This window comes from Staurois parvus, unplaced genomic scaffold (genome assembly GCF_062004578.1).
Source record: "Staurois parvus isolate SC_StPar_1 unplaced genomic scaffold, SC_StPar_1.0 ptg001132l, whole genome shotgun sequence".
Classification (NCBI taxonomy): domain Eukaryota; kingdom Metazoa; phylum Chordata; class Amphibia; order Anura; family Ranidae; genus Staurois; species Staurois parvus.
This window is the reverse complement of record NW_028318928.1, coordinates 276236-296760: the sequence shown is the minus strand read 5'-3', so window position 1 is coordinate 296760 and position 20525 is coordinate 276236. Positions and strand designations below refer to the sequence as shown.

At 41.2% G+C, this 20525-nt stretch overlaps 1 protein-coding gene across 1 annotated transcript in view; it reads right to left on the bottom strand.

The window, feature by feature from the left end:
- The window catches only part of LOC149439375 (5'-nucleotidase domain-containing protein 2-like), a 59605-nt gene extending 40809 nt beyond the window's left edge, over positions 1–18796 (bottom strand). Inside the window, exons 1-4 of the mRNA XM_089659097.1 lie at positions 18379–18796; positions 3364–3548; positions 2146–2220; positions 736–791 (exon numbers count right to left, since the gene is read on the bottom strand). Of these exons, the coding sequence (XP_089515223.1) occupies positions 736–791; positions 2146–2220; positions 3364–3548; positions 18379–18658 (596 nt within the window). The 5' untranslated portion in view covers positions 18659–18796. The remainder of the gene's footprint in view (positions 1–735; positions 792–2145; positions 2221–3363; positions 3549–18378) is intronic.
- Positions 18797–20525: the final 1729 nt, after the last annotated feature.

The following is a 20525-nucleotide window of genomic DNA, read 5'->3' as shown; positions in this document are numbered from 1 at the left end:
GTCCCTTTGTGTACATGCAGCTGTGCAGTGTAGGAATGCCTCGACTGCAGCTAAATGAGGCAGCACTAACCTTCCTTAAGGGTTTGCCAGAACATGATTTTAGACCCTGGCCCAAGCTCATCAGCATTAATATGGGTGCACATTTCTGACAGGCTGATCTATCTAGGGGAAATAGTTTGCAATGAATGGAAAAAGTCACCCCAGCCAATCCAATCTTCCTCAATATAAGATAAAGGGTTATCTGCACTGGTCAGGGTAGCCCATAGATATGACTGTTCGCCAGTTGTTACAATCAGGGAACGATTGTATTTTGCCTATTGGTACCTTAAAAGAAACCTGGAAAGGCAGAAATTACAGTGCGTCATTATAACCTTGCAAAAAAAGCAATGTTTGGATAATAGGTCAAGTTTTTTCCCCACACTGTCCACATTGCAGTGCCTGAGAAACCCTTTGCCAAAGACAAGCACTGTGACCAGATTGAGGCATGCCTAATGTGGCTATAACCATCTGAAACCACACAGGATTTTGGGGTGACAATAGCACACTAGGTAAGGATGTTGCTGTCCAGTAAGAGGCATTTTGGGGGTCTCTGGTCAGTAGTTATCTTTACTTTATAATGTGTTATGGGTTTACTTCAACTGAGACATGTGGATTCAAGCAGTTACAAAGATTAAGAGCCTACAGTGCTGACATCTTATGAAAGGTTATGTCAAAATGGTCTGTTCTTTCACATACCTGTATGCAGTGCCCAATTCAATGTAATGATACGCATCTATCTTCATCAGGATACCCTACGTCAAAAGAAAAACCAGAGGTCAGCATGTTTACAATTAATCCAGACCAGCTCAAATTTATCAATTTATTAAAATTCTGGAAGAGAGGAAGTTCATGCCTCTAATGAGGCATAATAAGGCATTTCCTGAGAAAAGAATCTATAAAGCACAAAAAACTAGAGGAATATAAGCAGTTAGATGAGAACATAAGGGGGGGGGGGGGGGGTGAAGCAGGCTATGTCAAAATAGGCAGCACTGTGGTTAATGCATACAATTGCAGTGCTGGGGATCTTATTTTAGTTCCTATGGACACAATCTGCATAAAGGTTTAATGTTTTGCCACAGATATGCTTGAGATTCGTGACAAAAGTTAAACATGCTGGGGGGGGTTGAGATTAACGGTCTTCCAACCAAACTGGCATGAGAATTGATTTCAGTGTCTCTGCATAATACACGTGTTCAGCACCTAAAACCTCAAAGATTGACTCAACTCTGGCAGATTGGGTCCCTTAAGGTGGTTATACATACTGTAACTTTTTTGGCTTACTGTTAAAGTAAAAATGTGTTAGGGAACTAAAGTTGCTGCCAAACAGGAGCCTCCATATGAAGTCCTCCCTGTTCCAAGGCCTCACTCCACCCTACTCTTCAATGGAAAATCATGACCTAGTATGAGGTTAGAACCCCTTCCGAAATGCAGTAACATGCTTACAGAAGGAATGCCCATTGTTTTTATTGAATTTTTTGCATTATAGAATTGCAAGAGGCTCTGGCAGTCTAAAGTCATTAAAATGTAGGATCTGCCACCTTCTGTTTAGCCAGTCTACAGAAATTACACTTAAGCTGGCCATACACTTAAAATTTTAATCCTCCTGATGAACCTGCCAACATTTGTCCTGTGGATGGCTCTATTGCTACCCTTCTGCTCAACATTCTTAAATTGGGGAATTCTTATTAAATTTGAAGGAGCAGAACAGAAAGTTGTTGGCAGCTGCCGCTCTCATTGATGCTGGCTATCAGAATAAAATAGCCACAGCTGCAGATTCATCCATTTGTGCTGTAAAGCATGGATGGAAAAATCTGTTAGAATTTTTTTGTTTAGTATTGGGTTACACCTTCACAGCCATACTATATATGTCATGATTACATTTTTTAATTTTCATGGGTAGCATGATAAAACACCATCTGCTAAAATCAGCATTACCATCATCTTATCTCAGCAAGAGTGATGATCATCAAGAGCCTGAATTAGAAGGCACTGAAGACATATGTGAGGAAGTATAAACATTGTTTTAGGGAATCCCCCAAATCCAGGATCACCATTCAAGATAAGCAAATCTCTTTTACATATGAAAACCTAATGGGCTGCAATTACCTTATTAATATCGTAGTGCAGGCCTCTTACAGCAAAGTTGGGCAGATAGTCATACTTCAAGACTCCTGCTGGGTACTAGGAAGCAAAGAACAAAAGATTACATTTGGATTTCAAAGAGACTATCTACAATACAAACAGGCATCAAGTGATGGAAATACAGATTAAGAACCTTACAGCTTAATCCCAGGTCTCTAAAGCTACTAGAAATTGAAAAGATAAGCTTGCTGTAGTAGAAATAAATCCTACTAGCTCTACCTGACGTGGTCCTAAAAGCTTCCTTACCTTGCAGTTCTACCTCATAAGAAATAATGAGGCCAACCAAAAATAAATATGAATGATCGGAGTGATTAGTCTAAAGCTGGTCACACAATAGTAGAACTTAGCTCATAAATTTTTTTCTAAGATATAAGTTACAAAAGTACTAACACTGAATGTGCGTTTCCTTCAGGATAGCCTATTTATTCCAAATTCAAAAAGTTAAACTAAAATTTAATAAAAAACTTCAACATTCATCAAATGCACCAAGAATTTTCATACAAGCATTCCTTCAAAAATCCTACTAGTGCTTGACCAGATTGTGTAGAACATACAACAGCCACTCTCAACCAGGGTTCTGTAATACCCAAGAGTTCCTCCAGAGGTTGCTAGGAGATTCCTTGACCCGATTGATGGCCAAATTATGGTGGCATAATTTGTCAAAAAAAAAAAAAAAAAAAAATTACACCCTCAACAATGAGGGGGCAAATTATCCACCCCCCCTTTCCTTTTTGGACAATGGTCTCCAGGGCAACACAAACCTATAGGAGGAGGTTCAGACCCCTTCATATTCCATCTAAAACAATTTTGGCTTTAAATTATGCTTAAAAAGAAACATGCATATCTGTATTGAAGGTTTTATGAAGATGCAAATATTAAATCCTACAGAAAAATACATAAAGCTCAATGTTAAGCTACATACACACACACATTATATATATATATATATATATATATATATATAAATAAATAATGGGTCAGTGCCTGACTAAAGCTCTGTAGCCAAGATGAATAAACAAACCAATTTTTATCTACAGTTATGTTTCAAGGTGCTTTCACATATAGAGTAGTAAATCCTCTCCAGTCTTTAGAAAATTTTCAGAGTGGTCATCAGCAGGGTCACTGGTATCTGATTTCCCCCAATTCTGGCCATTGGATGTACCATGGATCAATGAGACTTACTTTGTACTGCTCCACAAGGATGTTCCGGGCAGTGTCAAAGATCATGGAGTGCAGAGCATTGGAGTAGAGTGCCAGAGTGTAATCATAGTCAAAGCCATAGATTTCTATGTCGCCAAGACAGACCTCATTGTTGGCATAAATGGTGGATGAATTCAGGAGGTTACATACTCCCGGAGGCAAGAGATCTAGAAGAATAAATGAGAAAAAGAAAGGATGAGACTTTAAGTAGAGGTTTCATTTTGTTTATTACAGCGGTAGTTTAGCTTATAAATAAAGATTGCTGGCAGCAAGGTTATTGCAGACACTGTAGATCTCTTCTGCAATGGAGACTTATTACCTGCCTCCAGCTTGGTGTACATGCACAACCTTCTTGCATTTTATTCCAGGTATTTATAAAGCACTGACGATTCTAGGTAGTGCTTTGCTGTAAAATTCATAAGCCCTAGTGCTAGGATAATTTAACTGGCATGTGGGAGTTATGTGATCCTGGGATGGCCAACCAAGTTGGCCATAGATGCTGAACCCAAAAAGGAAGTCAGACGATGCAGGGGATGGCCAATCAAGTTGGCCATAGATAGCAGTCCCAAAAGACAATTGAGCCAAGATGGAAGGGAAGCAAGTAGTTGACTTTAGTTCAGCTTTGATTGAATAAGGAAAAACAAAAATCACTACTGCAGCAAATTCAAAAATATGCAACCATTGCTATCTTAACATTAGAATATACAATCATTATGCTCTGAAAGCTGGCCATACACTGGTATATTTTCCTATGAACGTTACAGGAAATTTCTTGTCAGTGCATTTAACAGAGACTTGACAAATGTCATTTGAAAGCACTCAAAATTTTGTTTGCTTTTCACATTGCAAAAATTAAATGGAATTTCTCAAAACGAGAGAAAACCCCATATACTTTGTTAAAGACAAAAAAAATTCCATCCTGCTACTAAAAAATTTTCTGATCGCTACCATCAAACGTCGATTTGACCCCTTCAAACCATTAGAAAATTGAACGATCCAGCAAAGGAATAAAAGGTTCAAAATGAAATACTAGTGTACAGACAGCTTAAGTAAAAAGCAGACTAATTTGTTTTATCTAAAGGTGTATATTTGGGGTCACTTATCTTTTCGTTCACTCCTGAGTATGAAAATGCCTTGTGCAAGTACTGAGTCGATATGGTCAGCACTTACATTGGACTTTATGAGATGGACTCTCCTACATCCCCATGTGACAAGCACAGGACTGAAGTTAATGCTTTTTTTCTTTCCACAGGCATTTATATAGTGCCAACAACTTGCACATTCACATCAGTCCTTGGCCTCATGGAGCTTATAACCTAAGGTCCCTGTCTCAAGCATACGCACATATACTTGGACCAGCTTGGACAGCAACCAATAAACCTTTCAGCATGTCTCTGCACATGGATGCTAAAGGGGCGATTGGCCACTTTAGTTTCCTAAATAGGAGGCAAGATAGAGAGCCACACTGCCTCTCAATATCTACAAGTTCCAGATATTTCACTTTAGTGCAGCAAATATATGGAGCAAAGTGGAGGGGGGGGAAAACTCAAGTACCCAAGGAATACCATAAGCCAGCAAAATGTTATTTGGTCATCAAACTTCATTCCTAATGGCTGTTTCATTGGCACTGCAAACACTGCTGGTGTGAGCTTATCATGGGAAATGCAGGTTATTGGACAAGGTTTTATAACAAGCAAAATCACGGATATTAGATAAAAAAAAAGTCTGATATGGCCATAGAAAAAAAAAAAAAAAAAAAAAAAAAAAAACAGTGTTAAATGTCCAGAGGAATCCTAGGGTTCATGCACATTGGTGCATTCCTCCTTACAGTGTGAGCACACTGGCATATGTTGGTCCCCTGTAGTGGCATACAGCTGCCCAGACATGAATAGTTGTACAGTAGGTGGCCGTACACAGGATACATACAGACACAAGCCTTCAAAATGCAAATGAGCCATTTAAACTGCAGTGATATTTTTATAGTGCATCAACTCAACATGAAGGTGGCCTGATTTACAAGAATTTTAAAAAGTCACTTGAACAATGTAGCACTGAGTTCATACGCAAGAACCCATTTTGTAATGTGCAAGCTATAGAAATCTTGTATAATATGATACTAATGTAATTAAATTGAACAGAAAACTAAGAGCTTAGATAACAGTTTTATGATATGGCAACAGCCAGATTATGAGGCCATCTAATGTTTTTTGATCAATGCAACCAAAACCTGGCCTTCTGCCAGAAAGCAGGAATTATGGCTAAAACTCAAATTATGTAAGGAGCTGCAGGATATCCCAGTTAAGTAGAAAAAAAAAAAAAATTCCACAGGACAAGTATTTTGACTGCTGGAATTTCTTTTGAACTGCTGCTGGTCACATTCATTACAACATACCCCCTTCCCCATCTCAAATCCATTCTAAAACAAGATTTGCTGATGGGGGATGGGACCACAAATCAGTACCATGTGCTTCCTCAAGTATTGCAGTTTAGTCTTTAAATGACATCCATCCGTCATTGCAATAGAAGCGTAGAACGCTAGTCATGATTTGTGCGATACAAAAAAACATCCTGAAGAGAAAAAGAAAAAAAAAAATCCACTAAACAAACTAAGGGACTATCCGCAGCATTTAGGAAGGGAAAAAAAAAAAAAAAAAAAAAAAAAAAAAAAAAAAAAGCGCTTTTTGCTTTGTGTTTCTCTGTTGAGATTCAACATGAATTTAGCAAAACCTCCAACCATTTCCTCAGCTAGCACCACAATAAGATTTCTCTCAAGGCCAGCCATGCACAAGAAGACCCTGCCAAAGGTGGACCATATATTGATCACTTATTTTACGATCAGCAAGTGGACCAGAAAATGTCACCCATCCATGCTATACACCATGGATAGAGGCATCTTCCCTGCCAGCAACTGCACTCTGACAGCAGTTGGCACCACGGCCGTCAGGATATGCAAACAATGACGGAATCCGAATGGTCAAAGTAACTGTTCGGCCAAGAAATTCCTGCCTAGCTTTACCAATTTTCATATCAAAATTTGATAAGCTGGGTGGTGCTCAATTAGTGAACCAGCCCCAAAAGTTAAAAAGTCTACCTTCTGAGAAAATAAATACATTTACCCATATTTGCAGCACAAAAATTATTGCAACTGATCAGCGGTTGGCTGAAAACTCCTAGGGAGTCAATGGTCTCCAAAACGGAAGACCATGGGGGGGGGGGGGGGGGGGAATTACTACTCCTTGCACTACTGGGATGCTATTCCTTCCCCCAATACCAATGATGGGCCACTATTCCCCCCTCTTAATGACCATAGGCAATATGTAAATCTTTTCCTCCCCCTGAGCCTGGGAAATTCTCACAGGAGAGAGCCTGGCAGGCCGGCCATTGGCTTAGAAAATTTGGGGAGACCCCTGGTCTTGCCCTATGTTGCTACCGAGGTACAGACTCATTTGGAGAGCTGGAAGTGAAGGACCTGTAGTGATGACAGCACTTTTATTCCTATAAAAACTACAAGTCCATCTGTAGTTGGCACCATGTTAAATGCTACACACCAAATACAGGTGTAGCATGGAGAGTTACCCTTTAAATGAGCACATGCAGTAAAAAAGGCAAAAACAAGCCCTTTAAGAAGGGCTTAGGGATGAAGCAGCAAAACCCATCGTTTAACTATGAACTGCTCAGCAGCTTCAGCTTTAGAGAACGCCAGGCCTGAACATAGCAGCAGATACAGATCACTACGCATCACCGCAGGCATACTGAGACTGCACCATTGTTGACAGCACATATGACACCCGTATGCATGTCCACGTCAGATAAGAAACACCCACTGTTTTCATTAAACACCAAGCACAAGCCAAAACACTGATATGTACATCACATGACAGCTGAAACCCACATGCTGATCACAAGTTTACAAACTCAAAATGAGGGCTTTAAAAACCAAACGGGACAACTTGTAGACCTACAGCATGCATACCCCCAACAGTCTGAAGGCCATGGATTGTTAGAGGACATATAAGGCAGGAGTACTTTCATGTTCATTCCCATCCATTAAGCTATACACGAGGGGATCCATTACTGGGAATTTTTGGGGTTTCTGAAGCTTCTAGAGAACATCTACCTTGCAGCCTTAGGGTAATCAGTTCAAATCTCAACTGTAATAATATCTGTCTGGAATCTGCATGTTCTCCCTGTGTGGGTTTCCTCCAGGTACTCTGGTTTCCACCTACACTCCAAAGATGGGTTGGTGGGTTAACTGGCTCCTGTCTAAACTGGCCCTAGTATACTGAGTACGCATATGAAGTAAGGACCCTAGATAGCAAGCTTGAGAGCAGGGACCGAAATACAACATAGTAATGTAAAGTTCTGTGTCAGTTGTTGGTACTACAGTCAGGTCCATAAATATTGGGACATCAAAACACAATTCTAACATTTTTGGCTCTATACACTACAATGGATTTGAAATGAAACGAACAAGATATGCTTTAACTGCAGACTGTCAGCTTTAATTTGAGGTAATCAGGTGAATGGTGTAGAAATTACAACAGTTTGCATATGTGCCTCCCACTTGTTAAGGGACCAAAAGTAATGGGACAGAATAATCATAAATCAAACTTTCACTTCTTAATACTTGGTTGCAAATCCTTTGCAGTCAAGTACAGCCTGAAGTCTGGAACGCATAATAATATATAAATAAAGCGCTGCATAAATTGATGGCCCTATATAAGTACCTGAAATAAATACAGAAAATGCTGCAGTCAGTGAGACTGGGGCAGAAAGAGAAAGGAAATCCAGGGGGAATGAACGCTCTGGCACACATCTAACAAAAGATACTTTGCAGATGTCTAGCAAGGCCATGTGATAGTGGTGTACATAAAAAAAAAAAAAGTTTACTTTCTTTAATAAATTAACTAGCCTTGTCTAGTTCTCAGTCTAATTGCAGGTCTCCAGGCAAAGTCTCTCATGGCTCAGTCACCATTTTTAATCCGCTCCATCAAGGTTTCTCACCCACCTGCTGTGGACCTGGGGAGATCCCTAAACCAACTGCTGACTCCCTGTAATTATCCGCTCTGCCAGGCAGAGAAGTTTTCTATAAATATAATCTGGAAACTTGCAGGGAACATACTGCTCCTAAAAACGTACAGCACCGCAACTAGCAGGACATCAACAAGCTTTGTACTTTAAGGGAACCAATCATTGACTACTTGTTTTTGATGGTTGCTCCTCCTTTACTACTCTAAAAACCAGGAGCAAGCAAAGCTTCATCTAATTATGCTCAGTCTGGGTCACTAATTCAATAAGGCTAGGCTTTCATCTAACCAATTAGAGGTGGTGCGTCAAAAGTGGCTGTTAAAAAAAAAAAAAAAAAAAAAACCCACACACACACACCACACCACGGGATAACAGGCAGGGTTTTTAATGCAGAAGAGACACTTTGTCCATTAAAGTTAGCTACCTGCCCTTGTACAGTGAGCTGCGCATTATACAAATGCTGCAATGCCAAAGTGGATGGACCTCCCACACATGCACAGGAGTGATGTCATCCCTGCACAGCCAATAAACGCAAACAGCCTGGCTTGGGAGCGAGCCCACATGAATGCCCCCGTAGGTAGTGGCTTCTTATGTTGGGCACTTGGCAGGGGGGTAGCCAGGAATGCCAGTAGGGACCCATGAAGGGGAGGTTAAAGGGCCACTCTGTGCAAGGCAAGTATGACATGTTAACCATAAAAAAATTAAATGTAAAAAAGTTTACAATCACTTAAAAATATGTGTTTCTGCGCATTAACATGCACTGCAACAGGCAGTCCATTCAAAACTAAATAGGCTGGCACTGCGTATTCATGCATTGTACCATGCTGCAGCATACCTCCTGTTGGTGTGCCATTCAGAATACACAGAATTCCACTGTACCAAATTCAAAACAGCACGTTTTCCCGCAACAGAGAAATGTCAACGAAGCTGGAGTATCGGGGCAAATCTAAAGGATGACAGCCATAGTGCACACATTACAGTCTTATTTATAGTCATTAACACACACACACACACACACACACACACACACACACACACACACACACTAAGGAACCTGATATATCCCAGTACTCATCCTATAAGGAGGAGATCTGACTGATAGCCATAGTGCATGCATACATTAATTTTTTTTAGCCATTAATAAAAACACCACACACCATCTTTGCAATCCAACATGAAGAGCTTATAAGGATCCTGATAAGATCTGACTATCAGAATCCTTATACGCTTTTCATGTTAGATTGCAGAGATTTTTTTTATTGTGTTTATTAATGGCTATAAATTATACAGGATTTATACAGTGCCAACAGTTTGCTCAGCGCTTTACAATATAATGGGAGACAATACAGCAACAATACAAGATAAATTAAAAAAAAAAAAAAAAAAAAAAAACCAGTCAGTCAGTCAGATAACCTAATAGGATGAATACTGGGGCATGTCTAACGAATGACACTTTTTATTATAAAAACACACAATCTCTGCAACCTCTAACATGAAAAGCCTATAAGGACCCTGATAAACATCTTATCCCAATAGGATGAATATTGGGGCATGGATGACAACCATAGTGCATACACATTCATTTTTTTCCCCCGTAGTTAATAAAAAACAAAAAATCTCCAATATGAAAAGCCTACAAGGATCCTGATAGATCTTATCCCAATAGGACGAATGGGTGCTGTTTATTTCCTGCCATGACAAAGCAATACTTTTTTTCTCCATCAGTTAATATCTATTTTCCTGTAATCTAGGAGCAAACAATCAAATGACTTCATTTTTCAGGAGATAAACTGCAAACAGAAGTCCCAGCAGAACACCTTTGATTCTTATTTTAGACAAAATATAAAAGACGAATTCCTGAGCAGGACAGACACGTATTAGGAATGAGTCAAATCCTGCAGGTTATCCTCCCCGGAGCCCAGCTGTCCCCTCCCTGTACGTGCTGCCTGGAACGTAGCTGAGCATCCTCTGCCAGGACACAGCCTGGCCATTGAGAAGGCTTATGTGAGCCTAGTGCCAGGACCAGAGCTCACTGTAGAACATGGACCGCTCAGTCAGCCCAATTACACTAATCGTATTTCCCCATTGTACAACGTGTCTAATGAATGAGCAGCGTCTGACTACATCTCTCCTGCTGATCGCACTGGCTTCTATGCCTAGTACACTGGAGTCATCTGCTTCCCATTGACCGGGGGGGGGGGGGGGGGGGGGGGGGGTGAGTGCAGAGCAAACTGCACTACCGGGATCAACAGAAGTACAGTCAAGAGCTTTGCTGCTCCTTGAACTCCCTGCTTTGCAACTTCCACATCTCAACTAGGTTATAGGTGAAGCCATGCCCCCCCCAAAATGGAGCTGGACACAGTTCTAATCTACTACTAATGGTCCTGTGATCTATGTATCAGGCCGTTTTTCTGCCTGCTTGTAACATCCTCTGAGCTCCCAAACCTCTCCTTTTCCTGCTCAGTTACCTTTATTTGGAACAAGCAGTACACTTTACTGTGTGCACTACAAATCCCATAGTCCAGCTGCAGAGTGAGCAAGAGAGGGTGGTAGCTACAGTGGAACATGAACACACTTTTTAATTTTATGTTTTTGAATATATATTGGTTGTGGTTGGCTCCCAGTTGTAACACAACCCCATTCACCCGAGTATGGGGCATTCCTGTGCTGCACCTTTACTAACAAACTGCAAGGTAACCTGGAAGTAATGACAGGGAAATCCAGCAGAACATACAACTGCAACAAGAGCAGCAGCCGGCACCTTCATAACCTCCATACCACGGGTGTCAAATTGGTGGCACTCCAGCTGTTGCCAAACTACAAGTCCCATGAGGCATTGCAAGGCTGAAAGTTACAAGCATGACTCCCAAAGGCAGAGGCATGATGGGACTTGTAGTTTGGTAACAGATGGAGGGCTGCCAGTTTGACACCCCTGCACAATACCTTCCAGGCACCCGACAGACGTCACACAGACCATGCCAGTAAATATCTCTGCATCACTTCCTTAGCAGACACTTCAACGTACTGGGGAATAGGATCAAGAATATGAAGTTAATTATTTATGGATTCTAAAAACAAAGTCCCAAATCTTCCTGGGGCAGATAAATTAATGTCAATTTCCAAAATATTAAATGCTCACCACATTAAACCCAAAACAATGGTGTATCATTGCAGCTTACCAATCAGATGTGGAGGCTGCATTAGTTCTCTTAATGCTAGTTTCTCCTCAGTATTTCACCAGATCTGGCCAGTAACACATCCTGTCTTAGGGTGTCCCCACTCGAAGTTGGAGCAGTTAGACTAGCAGATTCGGTAAAACTTAAAATTAAAGCTGAACTCCAACTAACACTTAAGCAGTTACAAAGAACGCCGCCACCCCCCCCCCCCCCCTTTTTAGGATAACCGCTTTATAAAAATAAAATCTGACCATTGTAAGCACTCCTGTCAGTGTTGAAGGATAAGTTCACCCATATTCAGGGTGTAACATGTATGAATGGACTGGCCCCTGCCCCCCCACAAAATCCCCATTGTGACAGCTAGTTGGGAGAAGGGGGGGGGGGTCTTCTCCCCTGAGCACCCCCCTTAAACACTAGCCGTCAAAATAAAAAAAAAAAAAAAAATTTACACATTCACAGTATTCTGAGAACACTGCAAGTTCTGACAGTCTTTGTGGCTGTCAGCTTACAGTTCTGTACAGTGGAGCACTGTATGGGCACACACTGACAGGGCTGCAGGAGACCTGCATGGCACCAGTGATCTGCTGATCACTGGTGCAATGCTTTATAGCAGCAGTCTCCAAACTAAGGCCCAAGGTCCAGATGTGGCACTTTGCTTACCTACATCTGGCCCTGGAGGCATTTTTCTTCCTACAAACGATGGGGCATAATTCCTGCCATTGACATCAAACATAGGGCACTATCATTCCTACTGACACCAACAATGGGACATAATGCCTTCACTGACATAAACATGGAGGCACTATTCCTCCGACACCCAACAATGGGGAACAAAAGATGGGACATTGCTCACTCCTATTTGGCACAGTCTGAAGGATGGTAAACTGGCCCTTTGTTTAGAGAGTTGAGACCCCTACTTTACAGGTTCAAGAAAGAATTGTATGCTTTTTTTTTTTTTACAAAAAAGTGAACTTAACCTTTAAAATGGTCTCATCTCTAACTACCATTTTTGCTGGACAGCTTGGTCTGTTATAGCAAGTTGGAAAAACAGCAGTTACTGGCCAAATCACCAGGTGAAAATAAAGTGAAAGAAAAAAGCCAAATGCAGCCATCATTTCCAAAAATTATTATATTGCAGCTTAATAATTCTTAGGTTTCATACTGCTATAAGGGGCTCATTCACAACCAATGCATTGGACACATTTGCCCAACACACAGACAAGACAATTTTCTTCATCTCCTACTGCTTTAGGTCACATCAAACTGGTGCTTTGGGGTCGGTCGAAAATTAGTATGACAGGATGCATTTTCATGCAGCATATTGATGTTGTAAAGTTGGACGTAATGTTGTTCAACTTTCATGAAGTTGAGGAAACAAAAACCCAGCCCTCTACAGATCACATCAAGGAGAAGTATATTGGATCTCCAATGTGCACATATGGAGTTGTAACTATGAAGTGGTTACCACTGGAAGGTGTGCACCCCGATAGTGACAGACTAGAGAGGATTGTCTGTATTAATGTCTAAGAGTCATCGTAGTGCAGACAGCCATACATCTCAGCACTGTCAGTGACTCAGACTAAAGGATAAGGTGAGGTCAGATTTATTAGGTAGTCAACGTGCAACAAATCCTGTACCTGAGCGCTCATTTTTATTGCGTACAGCTAAACCAGTCTCAGAATAGTCCAAGATTATCTTCAATTTTCTTCTAAAATGCAAGATACACACAAGTTTAAAAAGAAATTCTACTAAAATGTATTAAGAAGTTGCCTAGCCTGGCAGCACCAGGGTCCTCAGTTTCCCCAACCAGGACACTACCTGAATGGAATGCACTCCCTGTGGTGCCCCCTCCTGGTGTGGGGGGTATGCAAGTTATCAACAAAGACAAGTTGGTGGGTTAACTACAGTTGCAAGAAAAAGTATGTGAACCCCTTAGGATTACGTGGAGTTATGCATGAATTGGGCATAAAATGTGCTCTGAACGTCATCTAAGTCACAACAATAGAAGAACAGTCTGCTGAACATAATACTACACAAACATTAGATGTTGCCATGGTTTAACTGCACATAACATGTAAACATTCGCAGTGCAGGGAGGAAAAGTATGTGAACCTTTGGACTTAACTGGTTGACCCTCCTTTGGCAGCAATAACCTCAACCAAACGTTTCCTGTAGTTGCAGATCAGACCTGCACAATGATCTGGAGTCATTTTGGACCACTCCTCTTCACAAAACTGTTTTAGTGTAGCAATATTCGTGGGATGTCTGGTGTGAATCGCTCTCTTAAGGTCATGCCACAGTATTTCAATCGGGTTGAGGTCAGGACTCTGACTGGGCCACTCCAGAAGGCGTATTCTGTGCTGTTGCAGCCATTGTTTTGTTGAATTACTTGTATGCTTTGGGTCATTGTCCTGTTGCATCACCCATCCTCTGCGGAGCTTCAGTTGGCGGACAGATGGTCGTACGTTTTCCTGCAAAATGTCTTGATAAACTCTGGAATTCATTTTCCCATCAATGACAACAATCCGTCCAGGCCCTGAGGCAGCAAAGCAGCCCCAAACCATGATGCTCCCTCCGCCATGTTTTACAGTGGGGATGAGGTTTTGATGTTGGTGTGCTGTGCCTTTTTTTCTCCACACATAGTGTTGTGTGTTCTTCCCAAACAACTCAATCTTGGTTTCATCTGTCCACAGTATATTTTGCCAGTAGTGCTGTGGAACATCCAGGTGCTCTTTTGCAAACTTCAAACGTGCTGCAATATTCTTTTTTGGACAGCAATTGCTTCCTCCGTGGTGTCCTCCCATGTACTCCATTCTTGTTTAAGGTTTTCCTTACTGTAGATGTGTCAACAAAAATGTTAGCATGTGCCAGAGATTTCTGTAGGTCTTTAGCAGACACTCTGGGATTCTTCTTTACCTCATGCAGCATTCTGCGCTGTGCTCTTGCAGTCATTTTTACAGGACGACCACGCCTAGGGAGAGTAGCAACAGTGCTAAACTTTCTCCATTTGTAGACAGTCTGTCTTACCGTGGACACATGAACATCAAGGCTTTTGGAGATACTTTTGTAACCCTTTCCAGCTTCATGCAAGTCAACAATTCTTGATCGTAGGTCTTCTGAGAGCTTTTTTCTGCGAGGCATGGTTCACATCAGACAGTGCTTCTTGAAACCAGTAAACCCAAAACAGGTGTGTGTTTTTAAGGGCAGGACAGCTGTCAGCAACACATCCAATATCATCACACTGATTGGAGTCAAGGTTGGCTCACTCCTGGCTCCAATTAGCTCTGGGAGAAGTCAGTAAGCTAGGGCCTCATACTTTTTCCTCCCTGCACTGTGAATGTTTACATGTTATGTGCAATTAAACCATGGCAACATCTAATGTTTGTGTAGTATTATGTTCAGCAGACTGTGTTCTTCTATTGTTGTGACTTAGGTGACGTTCAGAGCACATTTTATACCCAATTCATGCAAAACTCCACGTAATCCCAAGGGGTTCACATACTTTTTCTTGCAACTGTAGCTGGTTCACACCACAAGCAATCTAGTGCATTTTCTGCAACAAACGCATGGATTGGTGGTTATATGGTTTCCAATGGCAGAGTTCACATCAGAACGTTCCAGGGGGAGAAAAAATAAAAATAAAAAAAAAATTGAAGAACATGTTTCTGCACCAAAATGTACAGGCACAAGGTAAAAAAAAAAAAAAAACAAAAAACAAAAAAACGCACATGTCCTTCTTGAAGGTGGGAAAACAAAAGAAAAAAATCCCAAAACCCACACACCACATGCAGAAGCATTTCTTTTGTTTGAAATGGCCCTAGTGTGCGCGCACAAGCAATGTATTGGGGGCTGTTGGAGTATATTTCTTTCCCTTCCAATTTATAATTATTGGCTACAGATGGTATTGGTTTTTTTCTCAAGGGTGAGTACACAATTAAAGAAGTTGATGGAAGATCTGTATGAAAAGGTCAGAACAAGGAATACACAAAATTGAATAAAACTCCAACAGGTATTCTGATTGCTACATTACCACCCAGCGATCCTTCATGATATGCTATGAAATGACTACACCTGGCTACCATACATCAAAGACACCTGCAGTAGCCAATCTAGCAATGGCTAAAATTCTACAAGATGTGAAAGACTGCACACTGAATGACAGATCTGACTAACCCATCCAATGAAATTACTTTCTTCTGACTGCGCAAGATGCAAAGAATCCCATCTGGTCACAAAGGATTTATTTTTTTTTTTAAATAGATAAACACAAATAAAAAAAAGACAAGACAAAAAACATTCTTTGACTACAATGATCTGATGTATAATTCACAGATCACAATGTTTACATGGCAGAAGACAAACAAAACAAAGCCCTGGTTTTACCTTCGCCTTTATCTTCTATTTATTTTTTTGTGTTTACCAATAAAACATCCAGTGACCAGCAATTTACAAAGCAGACTACAGAGGACAGAGACCCATCGTAAATCAATCACCAGAACTTACAAATATTTTACTGCAGAGTGTGTTCATCAAATAAAACTCCAGAACAGATAAATCCGTGCGCTCCCTGTGTCACCAACACACCAGAGATTTCCAGAGTTTTATTAGAGGATAACCCCAGAAATTTGAGCTAAAGATAGTGCTTTTTGGGGTTTTTTTTTTTTTTTGAGTGGCGAGGGAGTAGAACCTCTGTCAGGTTTTTATCGTTTGTGCCTCCATTAGGGAGATTCAGCCTCTCTTTGTCCTGTAGGGCAGTTTTTTACTTTCAAAGACAACAGCAAAGTCCAAATTTTCAGTAGTCACCAGAGCAGGATAGAAGGGAAATCCTCCAATGGAGACACCAATTCTGGTGAGACACTAGGACTCCCTCTTTTGACTATGGGACAGGAAGTGAAGGGAAATCTCTCCTACGGGACACAGATGGGGGGGGGTGAAGCCTGCCAGGGGTCAGCTACTTCCTTACTCTATCAAAAAAAACTTCTCTTGAAGCCTTCCCTGGAATCAGCAGTTGTAAGAACACTCAGATCCATCAGAAGATATACTGCCATATACCAATACGCCATACCTAGAGAAGCACAAGGTAAGAGATTGGAACAAAGGGCGTACTATAGCCAGAGCAAAGCACGACTACATCCAGGGTCGATAGTCTGTTCCCGCAGTTAAGCGCTGGTTGTGAGGACACCCCTCGGAACAGCCTCCAGCCCCTTCCAGGCACAGACCTTGACAGCAGGCATGCAACTACCTTCCAGGTGCAGTAAAATGCCAGGATGTGACATTGTTGGCGTGGAAAAACCCACCGCATCACCCATTCCTTACAGAATCTGAGGGTCCTTTTCTCCTTGCCAGCTCCTCTCTAACTTGAATTTGGTGTGGCTCCGCCCACATATCCACATCATTCATTGACAGATCTCTGAATGAGAAGACTACAAATCCCAACTGCCACTGTGGGGGAGGGGCGCATACTCCTGGAGCACAAGCGATGCCACTGCCCTTGAAGATCAGCTCTGACAAGGGGCTGAAGGAATAGTCCGCAGGAGACTCATCAGGATTGCAATGCTCCAATGAGGAAGAAAAAAAAAAGAAAGTTTAATTGTTTATTATTGTGCATTGATTTTTTGGGGGTTTTTTTGCAAAAGGTGCAATTCTCCTTTAAATAAACCAAATGCAGGAAAGAGGTGTGAGTTGTCCTGGGGATGCTGACCAATTGAGATGGGGGATAGGCACATTGAGGGTGGGGTGCATGTTTCCAATCATGATTAACTCAGACTCCCCATGACAATCAATTTAGAGCTCACACACACTACAATCTCGTTAGAAGGCATTATAGATGGAACAGGCTAAAAGCAATCAGCCTGCGCTGTACAGGAAAAGTTCCCAACACACATTACAATCTGTCAACCAACAACTCTGAATAATAGTATAGTGTAATTCAGTACTATTACATAAATGTGATTATAACATGTATGATGACCCAAACCTATAACACCTGTGTAGCCCAAGTGCCTCCCTGACTGGATAAATAGGTAGGTCTCCATATTACATGGTTTCAGCAAATCTAAAGTGGATTGTACAGAGGTTGTAAAATCAGACGGTAAGGAGTATGGTGAGCCAAATCCAATGTCATATGAGGACAGACCTACACTATCCAATCAGGCCGTCATACTGCATAGTTATTGGGAGATGGAAACAAAGATTGTATGGACTCCTTAAAGGAGATTGCACAGATTTTGTCTGCAGAACCCAGGCTGATCAATCCTAACCCATTGCATTGGTAGGAAGAAAGACAAAAAAAAAACACCCCACACAACACCACCCAAAGAAAAAGTTGAATTTCCAAAACTTTAAGAAAAAAAAACACCCCACACTAATATAAAATAAATATATTTTTTATATGAAGTTGTCTAGCATTTTCAGCATTCTATATATTATACAGAAAGTTGAATTATCTCCCAAAACTTTATATAGACCACAAAAAAAAAGTTATTTTCTTTTGTGGTCTACAAAGTTTAACATTCTATATAAAATTTTATATTACACAGAATGTTGGATTCTTTTCCAAAATTTATACATGAAGGGGTCTATAAATTAGAATATATATATATAAAATTTTATACAGGATGCTGAATTCTTTTTGAAGACCTTATAGGCAGCTATGCAAAAAAAAAAAAAATAAATTAAAAAAGCTAATATAAAAGTGAATACTACAAAAACTATAAAATAAATCTACAGGAATGTGAACGCTTTTTGAACACAACTTTACCGCCAGTGGCCAGTATATGCCGTGGGCTCTCACCTTGCACCAGCTTCCTCATCTCCACATAGCGGGACCACAGGAAGTTCTTTTTGTCAATTTGGGGGTCGATAGAGGAGAAGCGGCGGCCTATGATCGGGGCATTGGGGGGTTGGAGATGGGGCTGCGGAGGGGACGGGGGAGAGGTGGAGGGGGAATCCGGCACGGGAGTAGCCGGAGCAGCATCTGGGGCAGAGGAGTCATCCTTGGCCGTGCTATAGGCGGCAGAGGCAGACCCTCTCCAGGCGGAGCAGCGCAGCATCCGACACACAACCACTGCCATGACCGAGTCGCTCAGCACACTGACACATGCTGCGCCTCAGCCCCATAACAAGACCACCGTTGGACACGCCCACACGGCACGGCAGCTGGCTCGGAGATTTGAGAATGGGCGGTGGCATAGGACTAAATTCCAATAGAAAAAAGAAAAAAGCAAAGTAGGCGTATCTAGAAGGAACCTTGTTGTCGCTCGATGAAGGAAATGGGCGGAGCACGGGACTTAGGTCCAATAAAAAAAAGAAAGCAAAAAAAAGAAAGCAAAGGAGGCGTGTCTAGACGGAGGCTTGTTGTAGCTCGATGAAGCAAATGGGCGGAGCACGTGACTTAGGTCCAATAAAAAAAAAGACAGCTAAGAGAGGCGTGTCCAGAGGGCGCTTTGTTGTCCCTAAGTTGCTTGACACGCCCCAAGATACAGGGAGTGGGCGGAGCGCAGGGCTGAGGACCAATAAAAAAAAAAAAGACTGCTAAAAGGGCGTGTTCCTGAGTGTGCTTTGTTGTCTGCTGGTTAGTTGCCACGCCCAGTGCTGAGTCCCACGTGTACCATCACCCAGCAGGAGCCCCCTGCACCATGGAGGGCACAGCCCATCCTAGAGAAGGCTACACAGGAATGGTGGGACATGGCTACCAATCAGAGTGCTGCCCAATAAGACTCCTAGAAACATGCGCGTTAACGTGCAACTCCACTTCTGACACTCAGCCTAGGTTCACACCGCAGCATTTTGCAGAAACGCAGTTCAGTCCATTTAACACAATTTCCTATGGGACAGGTTCACATCTCCACGTTTCCACCTGCTGCATTTTTTGGAAATGGTCGAGGACTTTTTGAACGCAAACAGTTGCGGTTTTGGTTCTATAGACTTCAATGGAAACGCTGCAGAAAAGCATGTAGTGCATTTTTGAAGCATTTTTAATGCGTTTTGCGTTTTAAATCTGTCTAGCAAGAAGAAAAGAAACGCAAAATGTATCAAAAACGTGAAAACCGCAGGGGCAAAAACACAATGCTGAAATGGGTCAAAGGAAAACCGCATAGGTGTGAACCTAACCTTCATGCACAAATGTGTTCTTTAACCACTTCAATACAGGGCACTTATACCCCCTTCCTGCCCAGGCCAATTTTCAGCGCTGTCGCACTTTGACAATTACGCGGTCATGCAGCACTGTACCCATATGACATTTTTTTCACACAAATAGAGTTTTATTTTGGTGGTATTTAATCACCACTGAGTTTTTTTATTTTTTGCTAAATAAAACAAAAAACACCTGAAACTTTTGAAAAAAACATTTTTCTTTGTTTCTGTTATAACATTTTGCAAATAAATAACATTTCTTTATAACTTTAGGTCAAAATTTATTCTGCTACATTTATTTGATGAAAATAATAATAAAATTTGTATTTTTTTTCAAATGTTTCTATTATTTTTTATTCAATTTTTTCTTTTTTCTTTACTATTTCACTTTTCAGCACACTGTGACCAAAGCAATACAATGTTAACATAGTAACATTGAACTACTCTGCGCAAGTGATCAGGATATTTTCTTTAACACATTATGATTGCTAATACCAATGTATTTCATTGATATTTGCAATCATTGTTACTGAATGAAACTGATTAATTCAGTCTTTTGTTGTGATTAGCTGTGATTGGGAAAAGCTGATTACATGATACAGATGGGCTGTGATTGGCCCTGTCTGTATCATGTGTCTACCTTGACCAGCTGACAACATAATTGGATGGCATGAGAAGAAGCCATTCATTGTATACAATTGACATGGGATCTGCTATGATTGGTCACAGCAGTCACATGACACTGGCAATGGGTTCATGTAGTGATATGTCTTCAGCTGTGTCTCGTGCAATTTTTGCATTTTT